General features: G+C 39.0%; 1 protein-coding gene across 1 annotated transcript in view; it reads left to right on the top strand.

The window, feature by feature from the left end:
* Window positions 1–22,119, top strand: part of AP2B1 (adaptor related protein complex 2 subunit beta 1) — a 171,184-nt gene that overhangs the window by 124,596 nt on the left and 24,469 nt on the right. Inside the window, exon 18 of the mRNA XM_007947936.1 lies at window positions 14,327–14,353. Within this exon, the coding sequence (XP_007946127.1) occupies window positions 14,327–14,353 (27 nt within the window). The remainder of the gene's footprint in view (window positions 1–14,326; window positions 14,354–22,119) is intronic.

Raw genomic sequence — 22,119 nt, 5'->3', positions numbered from 1 at the left:
CACACCACCCCAAATAGGCATGGATAATGGGATTTACAAAACATCACAGAATGGAGGACAATGGCTAGAAGGGCCACATCAGGCAATTCACTGCAAGCCCTTTAGCAGAAATTCTAAAATTTAGGGTTATCAGGACTCCAAACGAAACAATCTCTTGTGAAAGTGAGCTTACAGTTGAACAAAAGCAACAGAAAAAAGATGAGGAAAAGATACACTGTGAAGGACAGTCAGAAGAGACACAACAAAGAAAAGGATTGGTATTCCACCTCTCAAAGAACTTGAGATGATAGAACACAGTCTTAATGGAACTATAAGATAGGCTTTAAATGATTAAACCTTGAATCAAGACAGGTGGGATTCCATTGCTCAGTCCTCTGGAAATACCAGGGTGAGGTACAAGTACTGATAGTGAGACATCAACAGAATTAAACTTAGAATTGAAACTAACTGTTCTGCAGTAGTTTAAATACCAACACGCCAGACCTGTTTGCCAGTTCACTAGGCACCTTTTTGCCACAGTACTTGATTGCTTCTTTTTCAGGAAAAAGAATAAGGACTTAGAGTGAAGATAAATGAGTCACAATATAACTTGGCTCAGATTAGAAGAACAAAACAAGGATTACTACGCAGATGGAATTGGCTGTTACTATGATGAGAGTAATGTGTAAAGGGGCTTTTCTTCCAGCACAGGATCCTGAAGTAACTAACTAAACCAAATGTACATCTGCTTCCTTTTCATTGAAATCTAACCTCCCGTTGGTCCACAGAGCCTCAAGCCTCATACAAGAACATATTAACTGTGAGAACAGTCAGCATGGGTGCAAGAATGCTTTACTTCAAAAGCAGGAAAGGGAATTTGGGCCACAGAAACCAGGGCAAATTTTCTCTTCAAATGAAAACAAGCAGTAAGCAAATGAATGTCAGTTTGCTTTCCTAAGCATTCAGCAAAATGAGAATCCAGGATAGGAACCGTTATAAGTATGTCTTCCTCCTTCAAAAATATTGATATGATAAATAGAACTTGTAAGTTTTAGTTTTTACAAACCTGGACATTATAAAAAGCAGCCTTAAAAACAACTGTACTTGACTACTGATTTTCCAAATTTTCCCCATGGATCTTCTTTTAGAAATGTCATAATTATCCCTATTTTCTTATTAATTGGCATTTCCCAATGGAGAAGATAAGCAAAAAGAAAAAAGAAGTAGAAAAGAAACTTTGACCCCCTATGAGTAGCTCTATTTAGTACCTGGTGAAGGAAAGTTGAAACTAATGCCTAGCTCAAGGTAAGTTTACTTCCATTTTATGCTTGTCCCCATATGAGTAAGAAGAATCAAAATTTGACTGCAACAACATAGACTGTGTAGATCCAGATAAACCCAGGTAAAGATTGAGCTGGCATTTAAACATTATATTTGCATGTTTATATTCAAGAGTTCATGCAGGAAAAAATGGTACTTTTCTAGTCTCAAGTTTTTAAAATCAGGAACGGAAAAATGTTTGTGGTTTGAAAAAATTAGATTTTGAAAGTAGTGTGAGTTTCAGCTATTTTGGTTAATTTGATATCAATACATAGACGAAATAAACCTAACTGCTAAAAATATAATGGAACACTTACTATAAAAAGTTTTCATTAAACAATTTATTGTCTTGTAATCAGCTTGAAACACCATTTTAAGGTTAAAAAGACATTGTTATCTCTTAAAATTTGGAACAGATTATACCTCAGAGGCAGGAATGAAATACATAATAAAGATTTGAACCTAGAATTGTTCTACTATGTTGATATTGGTTGTGAAAGCTTTTGTGAGTCCAGCTTGTAAATATTACACAAAGTAAAGTTAGGTTTGCCCTAATTTGGAACCTCTCTTGAGTTTATTTATATCATCTAATTATATTCCTAAAGAAGAAAACTTATTCTTTCTATTTAAATAAAACAAAAACCTTAACAGATGTCTAAGTCAATTTTCTCTAAATGAATTTTCTATGACTCCAATGTGCTTGTTTTTCATTTCATCTCTGTTAGTTGCTTGGAAACATTTTCCCAATATACTTCTTTAAACTTGACACCTGGCTAGTGACTGCTTCTTCAACTCAGTGTACTGCTAGAAGACAGCATAATTATAACCTAGGTGTATTCATCCCTAGGATGATACTCATGGTCTTTGCATAGTTGCTATAGAGTTCTCACAGCTCCTTGGCTTCCTTTTTCACAGACGCGAAACTCAGAACATTGATACCTCATTCTTTTAAATTTTAAGTTTTAATTTTTATCAAAGTTATAAAAGCACAGTTTAAAGAGTCAACTAGCTCTATAACTAGTTAAGGAAATCTTCCCCAGCATGGCCGCCAATTTCTTCTTCCATGGAGGCAAAAGTTTGCATTGCTACTTCTGAATTTTTCAGTTTTCCTGCTAGAGCTATATTAAAATTTGCTTAAATCGGTGTTCATTATTTTACACTGTTACACTTGTATATGCTCTTCAGAACTGAGCAATATTAGAAGCTATGATGGTTTTTTCCCCATAAAACTTTTTGTAAAAATTGAAGTTAATATCTGTCTCTTTTAGTTTGCTTAATTTTCTATGTTCTTAACTATAATGCAGTTGCAAATGCTCTGCCAGTTTTTTAAATTCCACATAGATCAGAACCTTTTAAAATATTCTGTCAGTCCTTTCTGGTGTCTTTTGATCTACTCTGATCTGAACTGATTTCCTTGAATACCTGAAACATAGCCTTCATCCTTGAATCTCCATCATCAACCTAGGATTCACTCCCTTCATCTCTCTTTGCTGGACCTCCTATTGCATCTTCCTTTTCTTGGTTTTCACCCTCATTTTGATGAAACACATCCTTCAGTAGCTTCCTGAGAACAGGTATGCAGAAAATACAATCTTTAAGGCTCACGTGTCTTAAAATATCTTCTTTTAGTCTATCTTCACATTTGTTTGATAGATAGTGTATAAAATTGTAGGTTACAAATAATTTTCCTCCTAGTCCTGAGTCATTTTGATTCTTAATTCTTTTCTGCAACCCATTCTTTCTCAGTGAAAGCTTGTGCAATCCTTTGTTTATCCACAGCGTTCTGAAATTTCACTGATGTGCTTCAGTGTGAGTCTGTTTTTATCCAGTGTTGTGCTGGGCACTCATTGGACTCTTTCATACTGGACATTGTGTTATTCAGTTCTGGAAATTTTTCATTAACTTTTTGTTGATAATCTCCTTTTCATTTTCTGTTTTCTCTTATTGGAACTCTTTTGGATGGTGACCCTCCTGGACCAATCATTTCTTTTTTCTTGTTTTCCTTTTTTTATTTCTCTCTCTCTTTTGATCTAGAAAAAATTTTTGCAGAAAAAATTTAACTTCATAGAAATAAACGGAATAGTGTCATGAACTCCTAGGTACTCATCATCTAGCTTCAATAATTACCAGTCCATGGTTAATTTTGTTTCATCTCTACCCCTATCCATGACCCTGCTTCATGTTATTTTTAAGCATATTCTAGACATTAGATCACTTCATCTGTATTTTAGTATATCTGTAAAGCATATGGTTTCTTTTAAAAACAACCACAGTGCTATTCTCGTACCTTAAAAAATAATTCACAAGGACTCCTTAACATCAAATATCCAGTCAATGTTCAGATTTTTGATTGGTGGCATAGTGGATAAGGCACTTGACTGCTAACGGGTAGGTCAGTGGTCCAAACCCACCAGCCGCTCTGCAGAAGGAAGACAGGGTGATCTACTACCATAAAGATTTAGAGCCTCGGAAACCCAGTGGGGGTCACTATGAGTCAGAAACGACTTGACAGTGAGTTTTTGTTTTTTGTTTTTTTTTTTTTAACCATTTGCATCTTTTCTCCTTCTGGAACTCCAGTTACACATGTTTTAGACCACTTGATACTGTCCTATAACAGCTCACTGAGGCTCAATATTTTTCTGCCCCCATTTTATTTTTTTTAAACTCTTCTGTTTTTCAGATTGAGTAATTGCTTTTTATCTATCTTCCATGCACTGATCCTTTCTTCTGTAGGCTTACAATCTTTTGTTAAGCCTTTTTTGGTACATTTTTCCTTTCAGATATTGTACTTTTCAGTTCTAGAATTCCCATTTGTTTCTTTACTGAAATTTCCCATCTGTTCACTCAAGAGTGTAACTAGAGAACCCTGATGCACAACCTCCTCTCCTCATTTGTCTTACTCCTGCCCCTTGGCCAGCTTTGGGGCTTAGGGGTGCACTTACTGACCCTCAAGAGAATTGACCAGCAGAAGTGTCTCAAGCAGACCCTGGAAGTAGGCTTGGGACTATTTGGCCAGGGACTTTTGCATGTTCCTTTTGTGCAGATTCACGTGGATTCCTCTGCTAATGTGTTTTTGAGAAAACCAGGGGAAGGTCAGAATATAGTCTTCTAAACTATGAGGCCCAAGACAAGCACGCCAGTTGCCTATCACTGAGGGCAGTTAGAATGCTTCATTTCAGTGTCTTTGGGTCTTTCCTCTTAGACTGGTTTGAGTCTTCAGAGAATATCTTCAAGTCTCCTGTCTAGAATATAAAGAATTGCTGTCAGTGTTTTGGGTGCTAAGTTGGAAAAAAGAAGTAGAGAATCTCAGCATTCACTTAATCCACCACCTCTTGGCCATGCCTGCCATCCCCCTTTTAGGTGACATCTGTTTAATCCTCTCTAAAATGATCAATCTTAGTTTTATGCTAGGACTGAGGGACTAAGGCAGCTGCCCAGCAGCATGGAACAGAAGAAGGGATCTAAGACTCTAGTGGTATCTTACGGCTTTTAAGCAATCCTCTTTATTTTAGCAACACTCCCCTGCCTCCCCTCCATACAATTCCAGAGCTGCTACCAGTCCTAAACCTTTGAGGATTCTATAGTATTGCTGCTCATTCATCTGTTTTCCAGCTACTAAAATTTTTATTTTCTTCCTTGTCTTTGTGAACTTAAGCCATTAAAAATTTTCTTTAATTATAACAAATTCTTCTAGGAGAAAGGAAACTTAAATGTGATTTTTAATTTACTGAAAGTCTTATAGCATCTGTTTTAAAATGCTTCTTCTCTTCATTCTATAACCCAGTAGAACAAACCCATTGCTGTCAAGTTGATTCTGACTCATAAGGACCCTATAAGACAGAGTAGAACTGTTCCCAAAGCGTAAGTCTTTGCAGAAGCAGACTGCCACATCTTTCTCCCATAGAGCAGCTATTGGATTTGAACTGCCAACCTTTTGTTTAGCAGCTGAGCACTTAACCACTTTTATTAGGAGCCTTAGAATATACCTATATATTGATATAGATGGATCTTGGCTAAAAGCTAAGAATATCAGAAAGATGTTTACTTGTGTTTTATTGACTATGCAAAAGCATTCAATTGTGTGGATCATAACAAATTATTGTTAACAATGAGAAGAACAGGAATTCCAGAACACTTAATTGTACTCATGAGGAACCTGGACATAGACCAAGTGGCTGTTGTTCAAACAGAACAAGAGGACACTGTATGGTTTAAAATCAGGAAGGGAGTGTGTCAGGATTGTATCCTTTCATCACACTTATTCAATCTGTATGCAATAATAATGCAATAATCTGAGCAAATAATGGAAGAAGCTGGACTATATGAAGAGGAACATGGCATCAGGATTGGAGGAAGACTCATTAACAACCTGAGATACGCAGATGACACAACTTTGCTTGCTGAAAGTGAGGATGACTTGAAGCACTTACTGATGAAGATTGAAGAATACAGTGTGCCATATAGATTACACCTCAATATAAAGAAAACAAAAATCCTCACAACTGGACCAATAAGCAGCATCATGATAAATGGAGAAAAGATTGAAGTTGTCAAAGACTTCATATTGCTTGGTTCTACAGTCAACACCAATGGAAGCAGCAGTCAAGACATCAGAGAACGTTTTGCATTGGGCAAATCTGCTGCAGAAGACCTCTTTCAAGTGCTCACGAGCAAAGATGGCTCCTTGAAGACTAAGGTGCACCTAACCCAAGCCATGGTATTTTCAATCGCCTCATATGCATGTGAGAGCTGGACAGTGCGTAAGAAGACCAGAAAAGAGTTGATGCTTTTGAGTTGTCGTGTTGGTGAAGAGTATTGAACATACCATGGACTGCTAAAAGATCTAACAAATCTGTCCCGGAAGAAGTGCAACCGGAATGCTCCTTGGAAGTGAAAATGGCCAGACTTCATCTCCCCTACTTTGATCATGTTGTAAGAAGGGACCATTCCCTGGAGAAGGATATCATGCTTGGCAAAGTGGAGGGTCAACAAAAAAGGGGAAGGCCCTCAACAACATGCATTGACATGGTGGCTGTACCTGATGGGTTCCAGGTACAGCAAGAATCGTGAGGCAGGCACAGGACCAGGCAGTGTTTCATTCTGTTGTACGTAGGTCACTATGAGTCAGAGCCGACTCGACAGCACCTAACAACAACAAGAACATAGATTGATAATTGACCCTGCCCTATCTATGGCTTTTTATTTATCAAACTCACATGAAAATTGTTGAATAGGAGGCTGAATGTTAATTAGGGAAAAGAAATAGACATATGTCTCTTAGTTTTTTTCCTTTGGATGTCTCTTCTAAAACAAGGCAGTATTCAACAGTTCAATTCCTTTAACAGAAGAAAAAGTGCTGAACATGCCAGCTTAGCTGCAAAGGACACAGTCTTGGTGCTATTTATTCATGTCTTTAGTATCTTTGTCGGCCAAAGTTATATTTGCTAGTATATGGCCCTCCTTTGAAAATTCTGTCCCTTCCTTCTCCTACATTGCAATCCCAGACTGTGAGAGAATTGGTTACAGATGGTGCCTGTCCCTGATATTTCATGTGTTGCATATGTCCATTCACTTTCAGGAATCCCACAGCTGTAGCTATTGTACCAGAAAAACTGGTAAATGCTTCCAAATGGAAGACCTTTTCAGCAGCTTCCATCAAATGAAGCAAACCAGCTTGGCATTTGCTGACTTTCTTGACTGCTGTGCAGACCAAACAAGTTCAGTATTATAATCTTCCTTGGTCTTCAAGATCCACAGTTGAGAACTGTGCACTCTGATTGCCTTTATGGGACCACAGTGCTGATTCATTAGACATTGTGTCCTTTAAGTGCTACATCTTATGGGCTTTAGACAAAGGTCACACAAACAGATTCTGGAAATAACCCTATAGATATCCTTATAGACAGGACAGCATCTAACATACTCCATTAGCAATATGTAGGTAATAGTCTTAGTAATATATTAACTTTGTGTATGTATGTGTGTCGTTGTGTTGTTATGTGCCATTGAGTCAGACCCGACTCATAGCGACCCCTCCTTGGGTTTCCAAGGCAGTATCACTACGGAAGTAGATTGCCCCATCTTCCTTCCAAGGAGTGGCTGGTGGGTTTGAACCACCAGCCTTCTGGTTAGCAGTCAAGTGCCTTAGGCACTACGCTACCAGAGCTCCCGTATGTATGTGTATATAGTTATTATCCTACTTATGTGAAATATCTAGAATAGGAATCAGTGATGGAAAATGGAATCAGTTTTGTTATTTAGTTTCATAAATTGTTAGAAATAGATTTAACCATATGATCTTTATGCAGTAGGAAACTTTGAATTATGAATATATATAAAACAGGTTCTCTTTCTATTCTGTATGTTTTCATTTATACATTTTAGGTTGAAATTAAAGGGAGCTCATTGAGATTTTCCTGAGCTAGATTGAAGTCCATTTGAGAGTTATGTTCATCCTTTATTCATTTTTACTCTATTACATTTTTCTATAGCATGATGTTTAATGACATAGGTGAAGAGTTGCTTTATTCATAATTTTTTATGTACAGGTTATTTTTTATGTACAGGTTATACTCCATGATACTGAGGTACATACAACTTGAAAATAAAACTTTAGAAAAATTTTTGAGCTATGGGATTGTGCACACATGAAGAATTAAAATTTCATAGTTGGAAAGAATGAACTTTAATATTGTTTGTTTCAAATCCTACCTATTTCTGGTAGAGTTTACCCTATATATCAGCAATGGTTGGAGTCTCAGCCTCTACATGAATACTACCAGTGATTTAACGACCTAAAGTGGCCTGTTCCATCTTCGTAAAACTCTGTTAGGAAGTTATTTGTGTTGAACTAAAATATGCCTGCCTTTAGATTCAATTTGCAGATCCTAGTTCTACATCTTGGGGAATTATAAAATAAGTTTCCCTCTGAATCAAGGCATGCAGGGCCTGAAAATCAGGCAGGTGGGCCTATAATGAAAATATACTCAGTCTGAATTTTATTTTCCTTTTTATTTCACGTTGGGAAACCCTAAATGTCTGGAAAGACATTTGTTTGTTCTCTAAACAGATGTCAGTTTTCTTGATCTAATTATATAGGAAATAAAAAATGGTTAGAACTGTCAACACTGGTGAATGCAGTTAGAACGAGTTACCATTTGGAGATTAAGGAAATTGTTATCTACATGATTTTTGAAACATGTTTAATAAATGATGGTCCTTAGCTTTGTGGTAGCCTTCATTTCTGGGAGCTATTGTGAGATTTTGTCCTTTAGAGTACCTGAGGCAGGTACAACAAAACTTCTCAAACTGCTCATGCATGCTATGCTTCTGACAATTTCTGTGCCTTCTCTATGTGACCTGCTTCTTAGAATTTGCTTCCCCAGTGAAGTTATCCAGAGACAGCATCTGTGCACAGTGGTCTGCCCATCTGCCCAGTCATCTTGATATCCACATGCCCTCTTTTAGTCCACATAAGGTCAGAGAATATAACTGGCAGTGCATAAGCACACTGTTTGATTTCCAACTTACAGGTTACTGATCTGAGAGTGTATGCTTATTATCTACGACCTAGATTAGATTCTTGTATAGTTTAACCCTGAGATTTTAAGATGAGTAATGTTTATCTGGGAGCTCTGGTAGTGTAGTGCCTAAGGCACTTGACTGCTAACCAGAAGGCTGGTGGTTCAAACCCACCAGCCACTCCTCAGAAGGAAGATGGGGCAATCTACTTCCGTAGTGATACTGCCTCAGAAACCCAAGGAGGGGTCACTATGAGTTGGGTACAACTCAGTGACACATAACAACAACAATGTTCATCTATGCTCATTACTGAGGTCTTTTCTAATGAGTTACCACTGGGTTTTTTGGCCTATGTCATATCAGACTGGAGTGTGGAATGTTGAATCATTTTAACTGATAGTTTACTAGCTCTGCCTTCACCATTTTGTGATTCAGCACAGTGTGTATTGAATGTATTTTTAAATTGCTAACAATAAGCCCTATACAGTGAACAGCTCATGCATCCCCACCCCTTCCAGCAACATATTGTTCCCTGACCATTGATGTAAATCGTATTCTAAGATGTTGCAGCTACAACCAAGGGCATATAAGCCAGTCTTAGTGAGATACACATAGCTGTCATTAAGGGGGAAAAGAGAAAGATTGGTGCCTTTGGGTTTAGAGCCTGTATAAAAGTCTGGCAGAACCTTTTTAAGATAAGGCCTTAGGGTTTTGAGAATATGTCTGTCAAGCAGGCTGAGAGGCCTGTGAAAATATTGCTGATTATTTCTGGCAGCTGAAGCTACATAGAGTACTTCTGCTGTAGGCTTCTAAAGGAAGACAGAATTGAGGACTTGTAAAAAGGTTTCTGAATTAATAACTAGATTGGTCAGTATAGTGTAACAGGAGATCAGAAATACATTTGCTGCTGTAAGTTCGTGATTTAGTTTGCCAAAGGTGCAATTTTTTTTTTTAAATGAGGAAATTACCAGAAGCAGGAACAGATACAACACAGCATTGTTTTCCCTTGACCCTGGGTTCCCTGTGGGACACACAGCTGTCAGTGGCTCTTTTTACATAGATAAGATCCTTTAAGAATTGTGAAAGTTGCCCAATTTTTGCTATACAACTGCCTTCTATAAACCAAAAACCAAACTCATTGCTGTCACGTTGAACCCAACTCATAACTCCTTGGGTTTCCGAGGTGGTATCTCTATGGAAGTAGATTGCCCAACTTCTTTCCGGGAAGTGGCTGGTAGGTTTAAACCTCCAGCCTTCTGGTTAGCAGTCAAATGCCTTAGGCATTATGGTACCAGAGCTCCCACTGCTTTTTATACTCAGGCTTATATCACCAGAAAGAACTTCCATTAATATTTTTCTAAGCATAAAAGCCAAAGTCCTAACAGTGGTCTGCAAGGTCCTATGTGATTGATCTGTGCCTTCCTCCATGCCACCTTACCTTGTTGACTACATCTCCTATTCCTTACCTTCTTGTTAGCCACACTGGCTTCCTCAGTAATCCTCAAGTAGGTGTACTGCCACAGGACCTTTGGATTGGCTGTTTCCTATGTCTGGAATTTCTTTGTCCTAATCTCCTGATCTGGGAGCTCTGGTAGCATAGTGCCAAGGCACTTGACTTCTAACCAGGAGGCTGGCGGTTCAAACCCACCAGCCACTCCTCGGAAGGAAGGTTGGGTAATCCTACTTCTGTGGTGATAACTGCCTTGGAAACCCAAGGAGGGGTTGCTAGGAGTCGGGGCCGACTCGATGGCAAATAACAACAATCTCCTGATCTACATGACTTACTTACTTACCTACTTGAGGTCTTTGCTAAAATAGTACCTTTTTAATGAGGACTCCTTACTCTACTCCTAGTATGCCTGATTCCCCTTACTCTTATTTTTCCCCACATAGCACTTAAGACATTTTAAATACTGTTTGTTTATTCATTATCCTCTTCTGTTCCCCTCCTACTAGAATGTAAACTTCAGAAGAGCAGCAGTTTTTGTCTTTTTTTCCGCTAGTATATCTCCCATTGCTTGGAGCAATGCTTGGCACACCAAAACCAAAAAATCCACTGGCATTGAGTTAATTCAGACTCATAGTGACCCTTTTTAGGACAGAGTAGAACTCCTTGCCCCATAGGATTTTCAAGGTTATAAATCTTTACAGAAGCAGCTCCTACAGCGCTCCTTCACCTGGCACACAGTAGGTGCTTAATAAATAATTTTTGTTGAATGAGTGTTTTTACTTCCATTTAAGGACATTTTAAAAAACATCACATGTATCTAGTTCTTGACCCAAACTCAGAAAGGCCAGAGCCTCATCTTAGCATCCCTAAACACTACCACTACCGCTCATTTCTCAGTGGCCTTGCAGTGTACCTTCTGATTCTGACTTAATACCCTTTTACTCAGTGGGTCTCCTCCCAAGTTTGAGCTCAGGACCACAATGACAAATTCATTTTCTCAAGTGGGAGAGCAAATATTAGGAGTTAATTGCCTCTAATGGAATCTATTTCAAAGATTGGAGGTGTCTAGGAAAATAGAACACAGCTGCTGTTTTAACTTTTTGAGAACCTTTTCTGTTGCTGTTCTGTGTGCCTCTTTAAAATAAAAACAAATTACTTTGGGGATACAGTTTTGGAAATTTTTTAGACATAACCAAACACCTCATGGGACTGAGATAATGGGATTGAAGGCTTAGTACCATAGTCTTGGGACATATAGGTCACCTGGCATAACATAGTTCATAAAGAGTTCTGCTTCCTACTATGGCAAGTAGCATATGGGATCTTAAAAGCTTATAAGTGGCTGTGGTAGTTAAGTTTGTCAACTTGGCTGGGCCTGGTTTAGTGGTTGAGCAGCTGGATGTATTTATTCTCCATGGTGAGATTGGTAATCAACTTCATGGTGGAATCTACTGAAGCAGCTGAGTAGCTGCTTTAGAGATGTGATCTGCTTCCAGTGTATAAGAAACAGCTTTGAAGAAGGTCTCCAGCTTATGGCATGCTTGGACCTTGCATGTAGCTGAGTCTTCATTCAGTAGCCTGCCACGCCCTGCCAATCATGGAAGCAGTAGTCAAGAAATCAATATATTGCATTAGTCAGATCTGCTGCAAAAGACCTCTACAATTTCAAAAAGCAAAGATGCCATTTTGAGGACAGAGATGCACCTTACAGAAGCCATGATATTTTCAGTTGCCTCATTTGCATGTGGAAGCTAAATGATGAATAAGTGAGATGGAAGAGAATCAATGTCTTTGCATTATGGTGTTCGTGAAGAATATTGAATATACTATGGACTGCCAGAAGAACAAACATATCTGTCTTTGAAGAAGTATAACTAGAATGTTCCTCAGAAGCAAGGATGGTGAGACTTCATCTCATGTGCTCTAGACATATTATGAGGAAAGAACAGTCCCTGGAGAAGGATGTCATGTGTAGTAGGTAGAGGGGTCAGCAGAAAAGAGGAAGACCCTCAACAAGTTTGATTGACATAGTGGCTGCAACATTGTGCTCTAACATAGCAACAGTTGTGAGGATGGCGCAGGACCAGGCAGTGTGTTGTTCTGTTGTACATAGGGTCATTGTGAATTGGAACTGACTTGACACAGCACCTAACAACAGTTCTGACCTTGCTGTGCCTTGGCACTCTCCCAATGGACAGCTCTAGAGATCTTAATTACTCTTGCCTAAATCAGAGGATTTGACAGTTTAATCCAAGTGTCCTTTTAAACCAATGCCTAGCCACATCACTTTACAGTCTTTGGTGCCCTGGAGATTTGATCTGCCTACATTCTAATGTATGGTCAAAACTGAGAATTCTTCAAGATTGATATTAGTTAGAATTGGAACTACAGGAGGATTTCATGGATTTCAGTTTTAGTATCTTTTGGCTTCTGTTCATCTCCTTTCAAAGCAAGGACCACTAAAAGAAATTGACTCTTAAGGTCTCGTTACCATTTTAAACCTCAGTAATTGTATGTGCTGTTAGAGGATTTACAGTTTAAGAGACCATCTGGAGAATCTGCTCAAAGCTTTCCTTTCCATTCTGAGAGCTATTTAAACATGAAAGCTTCAAATGTTGAAGTGTGCATTGTTGCCCAAGGGGAAATTAGCTTAGTGACATGGAATGGCTGCTTTTATCAGGAGAAGAACCTGTCAAATTTTCCCTATGAAGGGTTCTACTCTCCACACACTCTTGGAGTAAAAAATGTCCTAACTTTTCCTAAGAATAATTAAGTATAGATTTTATGTAGAATCTGCTGCAGATTGGAACTATTGGAGGGCTGCTGGACTTTCATGAAATTCACTTGACCCACCGGGTGGACTAGGAAAAAATATAGGAAGAGCGTTCTTATTTGAATCAACCTTGAAGGGGAACTGAAGATGCTGTTCAGATTAAATTTTAATTAGCATCAAAAAGAAAGTAAATTGACATTTTCTGTGATGAGTTTCATGATTTCTGCTATATTTTTAACTGTATTCAGACATCAGATATTGTAGATAGAGCCTTCTGTTTTGTCAGAGTATCTCTGAATTCTCAGATAATGTATTGGTAAGTATGGTTTGGAATAAGACACTAGATTTCAAAGATTTTTGGTGTTGGAACAGGAATACAGAACTACAGGTGGATTTCACTCCAGCAGCTAGCAGAAAGGACTAGTTTTGTTTGCGTCTCAGATGACGTATCTCACACAGATGGAGTCAGTGCCATTAAAAACCTGTCACTCAGCACCAGTCCCCTGGGATCTGTTGACTAGATTGTGTGGTGCTTAAAACACATCTGATTGATCATTCCTCGGAGAACTGGAGATGGTTGGCGTCACTGCCTGGTCCTAGCTTGGACCAGCCTGCAAATAATTTTTCCAAAAGCTAAATGGAAAGGAGAAATAAAAGCAAAAATATTCTTCAGAGACTTTGAAAGGTCATAAGTGATATCATAGAATAGGAGGTGATATAATCTCAAAGGTGAGCTGCATAGCACTTGACTTGATATTTCTTGTGTCAGTGCCTCCTTTGGTTACTTGTGGTGAGCAGTGTCTGTTGTGCCTGACTTGCCAGAGTTCAGACTGAGTTCATTTCATACCTTTTTATGGTGCTTTTGAGTACACTGGAACAAGGTTAGAATATTAATTTAGCCTTCTTATCTCCAGCTGTGGCACCAAAAAGAGGCCGGAGCTACCGCAGTAAGCTTCTTATCCTATGGAAAGGAACTAATTGCTGGTTACAGCCTGAAGCTGACAAGCTCCTCTTTCTCCAGCAGCCACTGAAAGTAGCTTTTAAAAATCATTGTTATTATTAAGCATTTATAGCCTGCTTTTGTATTTTCAAAGTGCCTTATAATCATTTCTATTTGCTCTTCCTATTGGTGCCCCTGAGAGGCAAGTTAATATTGTTATGGCACATTACATGTGACAAACTAGAGGAACAGAGAGGATTAGGCAATTTGCTCTTTTAGTACCATCTGTGATCTGCTTTATGTATCTTCAGAACAGACCTGAGGTGTGCATTCTGTTCCTTAGCTCATTGAACCCATTTCTTCACTGCTTGTTTTTAATTTTGTGTGTGAGTATTGTGACTTTTACCTTTTTTATTTTAATTGCAACTCAAAATAAGAAATGTATTTCACTTGTACACACGTACATAAAACAGACAGGTTCAAGAAACATTTACTCTTTATGAGATATACTATGATATTTTTAATTTTATTTCATTGTGCCAGTTTCATCCACTATATTACTTTTAAGAAATACCAGTTGGTCATGACCCACAGCTAGGTCATGCTCGGAGTTACTTAAAGTTACTTATATGGCACATTTTCCTGGAGCATCAGTTTTACTGAAAAGTAATGGAGAAATACATTTTCATATTAAAATGTATATAGGTGTGTTTCGGTTACCTGGTGCCACTCTGACGGGAATATACCACAGATGAGATGCTTCAACAAACAGGAGTTCATTCTCTTACAGTTTGGAGGCTTTAAGTCCAAGTTCCAAGTGCCAGGCTCTAGGAGCTGGGTGAAAGCCCCTCAACCTTAGGCTTTCAGCTCTGCCTCCTGCTCCCGGCCCACTGAAGCTAGAGGCTTTTCTTCACTCAGACACCTGCTGGCTGCTGAGACTTGACAAGCCAAGGTTGACAGATAAAAAGGCACAGTCCTGATGTTTCCAAACCACACAGCAAGCCATTAATTCAAGTCTGTTGAAAGTCCCAAGGTCGGCAGAGCATGGCAGGCTGCTGAACAACAGCACGGCTACATGCAGGGTTCAAGCATGCCATAAGCTAGAGACTGTTCCCCAAAGAAGCAGACCACATCCCTAAAGCAGCTACTCAACTGCTCACAGTAGATTCCACCGTGGAGTTGATTACCAGTCTCATTATGGGGAATACTACATCCAGCTGCCCAGCCACTCAACCAGGCCCAGCCAAATTGACACACAAACTTAATTATCACAAGGTGTATCATGGAGTTACATAGAACTCAAAGAAATTGTATTCTTATGGTGGAGTATTTCAAATTATACCCCAGTCTTGACCCTTCCCTCTACCTGCACCCCTGTGAATGCTCCTACTTTCCTCTTCTATTAAGGGAAGTACTCTAGAAAAAACTTGCGAAGTATTATTCTTTTAAACCCTTTAGACTAGTTCATGTCTCATCTAAACCCAAATGGGGTCAGGAACTTTGAATAATACATTTTACAGTCATTCTTATTGAAAAGGAGTCCTAGTGGCACAGTAGTTAAGATCTTGGCTGCTACTGAAAAGTTGATGGTTCAAACCCACTAGCCTTGCCTTGGGAGAAAGATGTGGCAATATGCTTGCATAAAGATTACAGCCTTAGAAACCCTATGGAGAAGTTCCACTCTGTCCTGTAGAGTCACTATGAGTTAGAATCAACAGCACACAACATTTTTACTGTACACTTATTGGCACTCTGTGCTAGGCACTGTTCTAGAAACTGAGGATATATACAGTGGTGAACAAGAGATGAAAAATCCCTTCCATCCTTGAAATAGACTCTAAATAAGTAAAGCACGACTAATGAAGAACAAAGTAAGAGGCCTCACGCTTCTGATCTCAAAACCTACTACACAGCCATGGTATTTAAAACAGCCTGGTACTGATATAACAACAGACAACATAGACTGGAACAGAATTAAGAACCCGGAAGTAAATCCGTCCACCCATAGATAGCTGATCTTTGACAAAGGGCCAAAACTCATTAAATAGGGAAAAGATAGTCTTTTAAACAAATAATGGTGGCAAAAATAGATATCTATTTGCAGAAAAGTGAAACAGGAGCCGTATCTCATAACCGTATAAAAAATAAACTCAAGTGACATCAAAGACAATATAAAACCTAAAACTATAAAGACCATCAAAGAAAAAATAGGGACAAACTTAGGGACCCTAATACATGGCATAAATAAACCATAACTAAAAATGCACAAACACCAGAAGATAAAGTAGATGACTGAGACATCCTAAAAATTAGACTCTTAGGTGCATCAAAAGATTTCATCAAAAGAGTAAAAAACGAATCCACAGATGGAAAAAAAATTGGGCAACAACATATTGGAGAAGGGGCTAATCTTTAAAATTTATGGAAAACTTCAACACCTGAACAACAAAAAGACAGTCCAATTAGAAAATGGGCAGAGGACATGAACAGACACTTCACCAAAGAAGACATTTAGGCAGCCAACAAATACATGAAGACATGCTTGCAGTGATTAGCTATTAGATGCAAATCAAAACAACAATGAGATATCTCATCCCAGCACTAATAGCAAAGTTCAAAAAAAAAAAAAGAAAAAACCTGAAAACAACAAATGCTGGTGAGTGTGTGTATGGAGAGACCGGAACCCTCATACACTGCTGGTGGGACTATAAAATGATAACAGCCACTGTGGAAAATGGAATGGTGCTTTCTTAAAGAGTTAGAAATAGAAATACTATCTAAACCAAAAACAAAACTCACTACTGTCGAATTGAATCCGACTCATGGTGACCCCTCCTTGGGTTTCTGAAGCATTATCTCTGCAGAAGTAGATTGCCCAGTCTTCCTTTCAAGGTGTGGCTGGTAGGTTTGAACTGCCAGCCTTCTGGTTAGTAGTCAGATGCCTTAGGCACTATGCTATCAGAACCCTCAAGAAATACCATATGATCCACCAATCTTTTATGTCCTAGAGTAATAAAAGCCCTGACATAAACAGATATATGCACACCTGTGTTCACTGCAGCACTATTGCAATAGCAAAAAGACAGTAATAACCAAAATGCCCATCAACAGATGAAAGGATAAACAAACTGTGGTGCATTACACATAATGGAATAGTACTCAATGTTAACAACAATGAATTTGTGAAACATCTCCTAACATGGATGAACCTAGAGGACATTATGCTGAGTGAAATTCATCACAAAAGGACAAATATGGTATGAGACCACTGTTATAAAAAGTCAAGGGAAAATTTTCACACCAAAAGAAATACTCTTTGATGGTTACAAGGGGTGGGAGAGGAAGGGAGGATAAACACTAACTAGAGGGTAGATACACATTAATTTGGGTGAAGGGGAAGGCAATATACAATAAAGAGGAAGTTGGCACAAAATGATCAAGGAAAGGAAAAATCTGGGAAGAGTATGAGAGTTAAAAGTAATAGGGGTAAATACTCATTCACACATAATCCTGCAGTAATAATAATAATCTGAGTGGATACATAGATAGACATACAGGCTGAACAGGTGTGGGAAGTAGAATGGGACTATACCAGTGAATATACATAGGTTTGACAGAGGATATTTACATATGTATTTACATATGCTGCAAATATATCCATGAATATAGTAGAGCATACAAGGGGCAAAATTATGAAAACTTCTTAGCCATAATAAAAAATGTGAGAGGATGTGAATTGCTGGGTGTGGGGACTCAGGACTATAGTCTCGGGACAGCAAGTTCAGTTGGCACAACATAGTCCACAGAGATAGTGTTCTACGTCCTACTTTGGTGAGTAGCCACTGGGGTCTTGAAAGCTTGTGAGTGGCCATCTAAGGTGCAACAACTGTTGGTGTCTCCAAGTCCACAGCAAAGAAGAGTGAAGAAAATCAAAGACATGTGGAAACAATTAGTCCAAAGGATTAAAAGACCACATGAACCCCAGCCTCCACAACCCTGAGACCAGAATTAGATGGTGCTGGACTACCACTACCGACTGGTCTGAAAGGGTAACTTTAGAAAGTCCTGGATAGAATGAGAGAAAAATGTGGAACAAAACTCAAAGTCATAAAATAAGATCAAGCTTACTGGTCAAATAGAAACTGGAGGAACCCCTGAAACCATGGCCCTTGGTCACCCTTCAGACCTGGAACCGAACTTACTCCTCTCGCTCAGTTTTCATTCTAACAGTAGACAAGTCTACAAAGTGAACAGTAACTCTAGGAAGGTACACACTCCTTAGAACAATCAATCATTTGAGATCAAAAGGGCAGCATTTGTTACCAAGGACAAAGTTCAGAAGGCAGGAAGGGTTAAGAGATGAACAGAAAGGAGAAACACAGGGAGGAAGTAAAAGGAGTGATGTTACATTGAGGGGATTGCAGTCAATGACATGAAACAAAATTTGTGTGAATTGTTGAATGGAAAACTGATTTACTCTGTAAACTTTCACCCAAATTCCAATAGAAAGTTTAAGAAGAAAAATCCCTTCCCTCCTAAAACTTGGGGTTGGTGCCTTGGGGATAGGCAATAAATCAACAGATAAATAGTATGTCAGATGGTAGTGAGGGCAGTGGAGAAAATTGAAAAGAGACTGGGAGAGGGAGCCTGGAGCTGGGGTGGGTGGATGGTGTCACTTCATACATAGGTTGGTCATGGAAGACCTCCCTGAGAAGATAATGTTTGATTAGAGCAGAGACCTAAATGAGCCATGCAGATTTGTGGAGCAAGAGCATTCCAGTCAGAAGAAACAGCTAGTACAAAAACTATGAGGTTAGGAGTATGCCTGATCTGTGCAAAATCAGCAGCAGGCAAGGGGAGCATAATGGCACACAAGATTAGAGGTTTTTATTCGGAGTAAGAAGGGAAGTCATTGGAAGTTTGAGCAGAGAAGTGTTTACCAGATCACTCTAAATGCTATATTAAGAACAGACTAGGTAATCAGTAGGGTAGGGAAAACAAGAGCCGAAACGGAGGCCAGCTAAAAGGCTTTGCGGTATTCCATTTTCTGAGGGAAGACAGAGGTTCAGGATGGGGATGGGCAAGATCAAGAATTTGATTTTGGACATATGCATTTTGAGGTATCTGTCAGTTATCCAAGTAAAGATGTTAAGTGGACAGTTGAGTATACATGTGATAATTGATTCCCACAGACAAGCTAGGCACTAAAGCCCTTAAAAAATGGTTCTTTAGCTTGTCATGATTGTGTCTTCCTATCCTGTACCTGATGCTACAGTTAATTTGAAATAATTCAACACACCCATCCCTCTTTCTTTCCTCCTCCTTTTCCCTCCCTCCCTTATAGTGAAATCAATACTATACTCTTTAAGGCTGATTCTATTTTATTTAAGAGTGGCAACATCAGGATTGGAATTAAATTGGCTTCATACTGTGTTTTTCCCTTGGTTCTTTTTTGCTTAAGTACCCAAATAGCGATTGGCATATCCTTGGAGATCTAGTGTTCTATGGGATCTACTGTCTGTGTTATTCTTCCTTAGGATATACTGTACATAATATTTTAACTCACTTATTTGAAACCAGCACTCACACATCATCTCATGCCCTAACCCTGCCTCAATGAGAAGTATTTTGCCTATTGAGAGATGTTACTGATGGGACTATGTTATGCATACAAATTATACATAGAAAAAAGGTTGAGAAACCAGTGTTTTAACCATTTGCTCAACATCATCTTACACTTCATTTTATACAGCAAATATTTATTGAGCTAGGCAATATCTTAGTGACGATAAGAGACAGCCCCTGCACTCAGGGAGGTCAATTCATTGTATTATGGGTGAGCCTGATATAAACAAGCAGTTATTTTATGTGATCAGTGCTATAATGGAAAGGAACACTAGATGCCAAAGGGAGAGGTTAGGGCTTCCTTGAGAAGTTTCAAGCTGGAACTGAATCTTAAGGCTAAGTAGGTATGTTCCAGACAGTAAAAGCTTAAGACGAATAATGTATTAGAAAACTTGTAAAAAGTCACTGAACTATGGAGTTTAGTGTTTGGGGAACAAGAAGTGATTTTGAAATGGTTGAAGTAAGGAAATAGGTTGGCAAGATAGGCAAGAACCATATAAAAAAGGCCCATTTATTCTTTTGCCTTTTTTTTTTTTAAATTGTGATTTGGGTAAAAATTTACAGAGCAAAATCACTTTCCATACAAAGGTTCACATACACTTTGTCTCATGACATTGACTACAGTTCACCACAATGCAACAGCTCCCCTCCCACTTCCTCTCGACAGTCACCTGTTCCCTTTGTCCATCCCACCATGCACTCCTGCCCCCTGAGCTGTCTCCCTGTGCATAAACAGCCCTACTTTCTCCCATGATTGTTCTCTCCAAGGAGATCTCCTCAAGTAAATGTTCAACTCCTATGCCTATCTTTTGTTTGGCTGAAAGCCACAGGTGTGGGTTCAATTCCAGACCTGAAGGGCAGCTTGGGGTCATAGTCTCAGTGGTTCCACCAAGTTCTATAGCAAACCTGTTCCCCCTTTTTTCTTCCCCCAAATGATTTTGAGTTTTGTTCCACATTGTTCTCCCTCTCTATCTAGGATCTCCTCCATAGATTCCCTTCCAAGTGGTTTACAGTGGTAGCCGGACACCATCTAGTTCTTCTGGTCTCATAGTCATATAGGCTGCTGATCGCATGGTGTATTAGTCGCTAGGACTAATTTTTTCCATGAATCTTTGGTTTTCTTCATTTTTCTTTGATCTGAACGAGGAGAGACCCATCGTTGCATCTAGATGGCTGCTTGCAAACTTTTAAGATCCCAGTCGCTACTCGCCAAAGTAGGAGGTAGAACAGTGTTTTGTGTAGTATGTTATACCAATTGAGCTTGATGTCCCCTGCGACTTTGGTCCCAAGTCACATGTTCAACTACTCGGTTCTTCTGGGTAGCTGGCTGTGACTAAGAAGTGCCTAAAGCCTTGTCCCTTGTCAGCTCTATTATACACCTGGGAATTCAGATCATACAAATACACTTATAGGGACATTTTCTGCCAACCCAGCAACCCTATACATGGTCTGGGGTATACTCCCCGCTTCATAGACATACATAATAGTTCAACCTGTCCATCCATCTATCCACCCATATACCCATGTTTGCCTTCATTGACAACGCAGTACCGTATGTGCAAAAGAGTTCATCTTTGTTGTCTATACCTCCCGTGTATCTCTCTATGTCGTCTTCTTCCTCAGTGCCACCATGTTGATCACTGACATTTGGTATATTGCCCTTCTCTTCACCCAAATCAATACTTATCTCTGCCTATCTAACAGTGTTCCCTACCCTACCCTCCCACCCCTGGTAACCAACAAAGAAAATTTCCTTCCATAGATAAACCTTCCTTGGTTTTTACAATAACAAACTACTACAATATTTGTCCTTCTGTGATTGACATTTCACTCAGCATTATTTCACTCAGCATAATGTCCTCCAAGTTCATCCACTTTATGTGGTGGTTTGCAGATTCTACATTATTCTTTAGCATTGCATAGTATTCCATTGTGTATATGTACCAAAGTTTGGTTATCCATTCCTCAGTTGATGGGTACCTAGGTTGTTTCCATCTTTTGGCTATTTTAAATAGTGCTATGATGAACATGGGTGTGCATATGTCTGTTCTTGTCCTGGCTCTCATTTCTCTAGGATATATACCTAGTAATGGAATGGCTGGGTCAAATAGTATTTCTAATTCCAACTTTTGAACGAATCACCATACTGCTTTCCACAGAGGTTGTACCATTTTACAGTCCCACCAACAGTGTATGAGAGTCCCAATCTCTCCATATCCTCACCAGCATTTATTTTCTGTCTTGTTGAACTTCGCTACTATTGCTGGAGCAAGATGGTATCTCGTTGTTTTTATTTGCATCTCTCTAAAGCTAATGATCGTGAGCATTTCTTCATATGTTTGTTGGCCGCCTGAGTATCTTCCTTGGTGAAGTGTCTATTCATGTCTTCTGCCCATTTTTAAATTGGGTTATTTGTCTTTTTGTTATTGAGGTGTTGGAGTTTTCTATAAATTCTAGAGATAAGTCCTTTGTCAGATATGTCATTGCCAAATATTTTTTCCCAATCTGTAC

The sequence above is a fragment of the Orycteropus afer genome, unplaced genomic scaffold, assembly GCF_000298275.1.
Source record: "Orycteropus afer afer isolate SDZICR_OR568_19922 unplaced genomic scaffold, OryAfe1.0 scaffold00196, whole genome shotgun sequence".
In the NCBI taxonomy this organism is placed as follows: domain Eukaryota; kingdom Metazoa; phylum Chordata; class Mammalia; order Tubulidentata; family Orycteropodidae; genus Orycteropus; species Orycteropus afer.
This window is presented reverse-complemented; position numbering and strand designations above follow the sequence as displayed.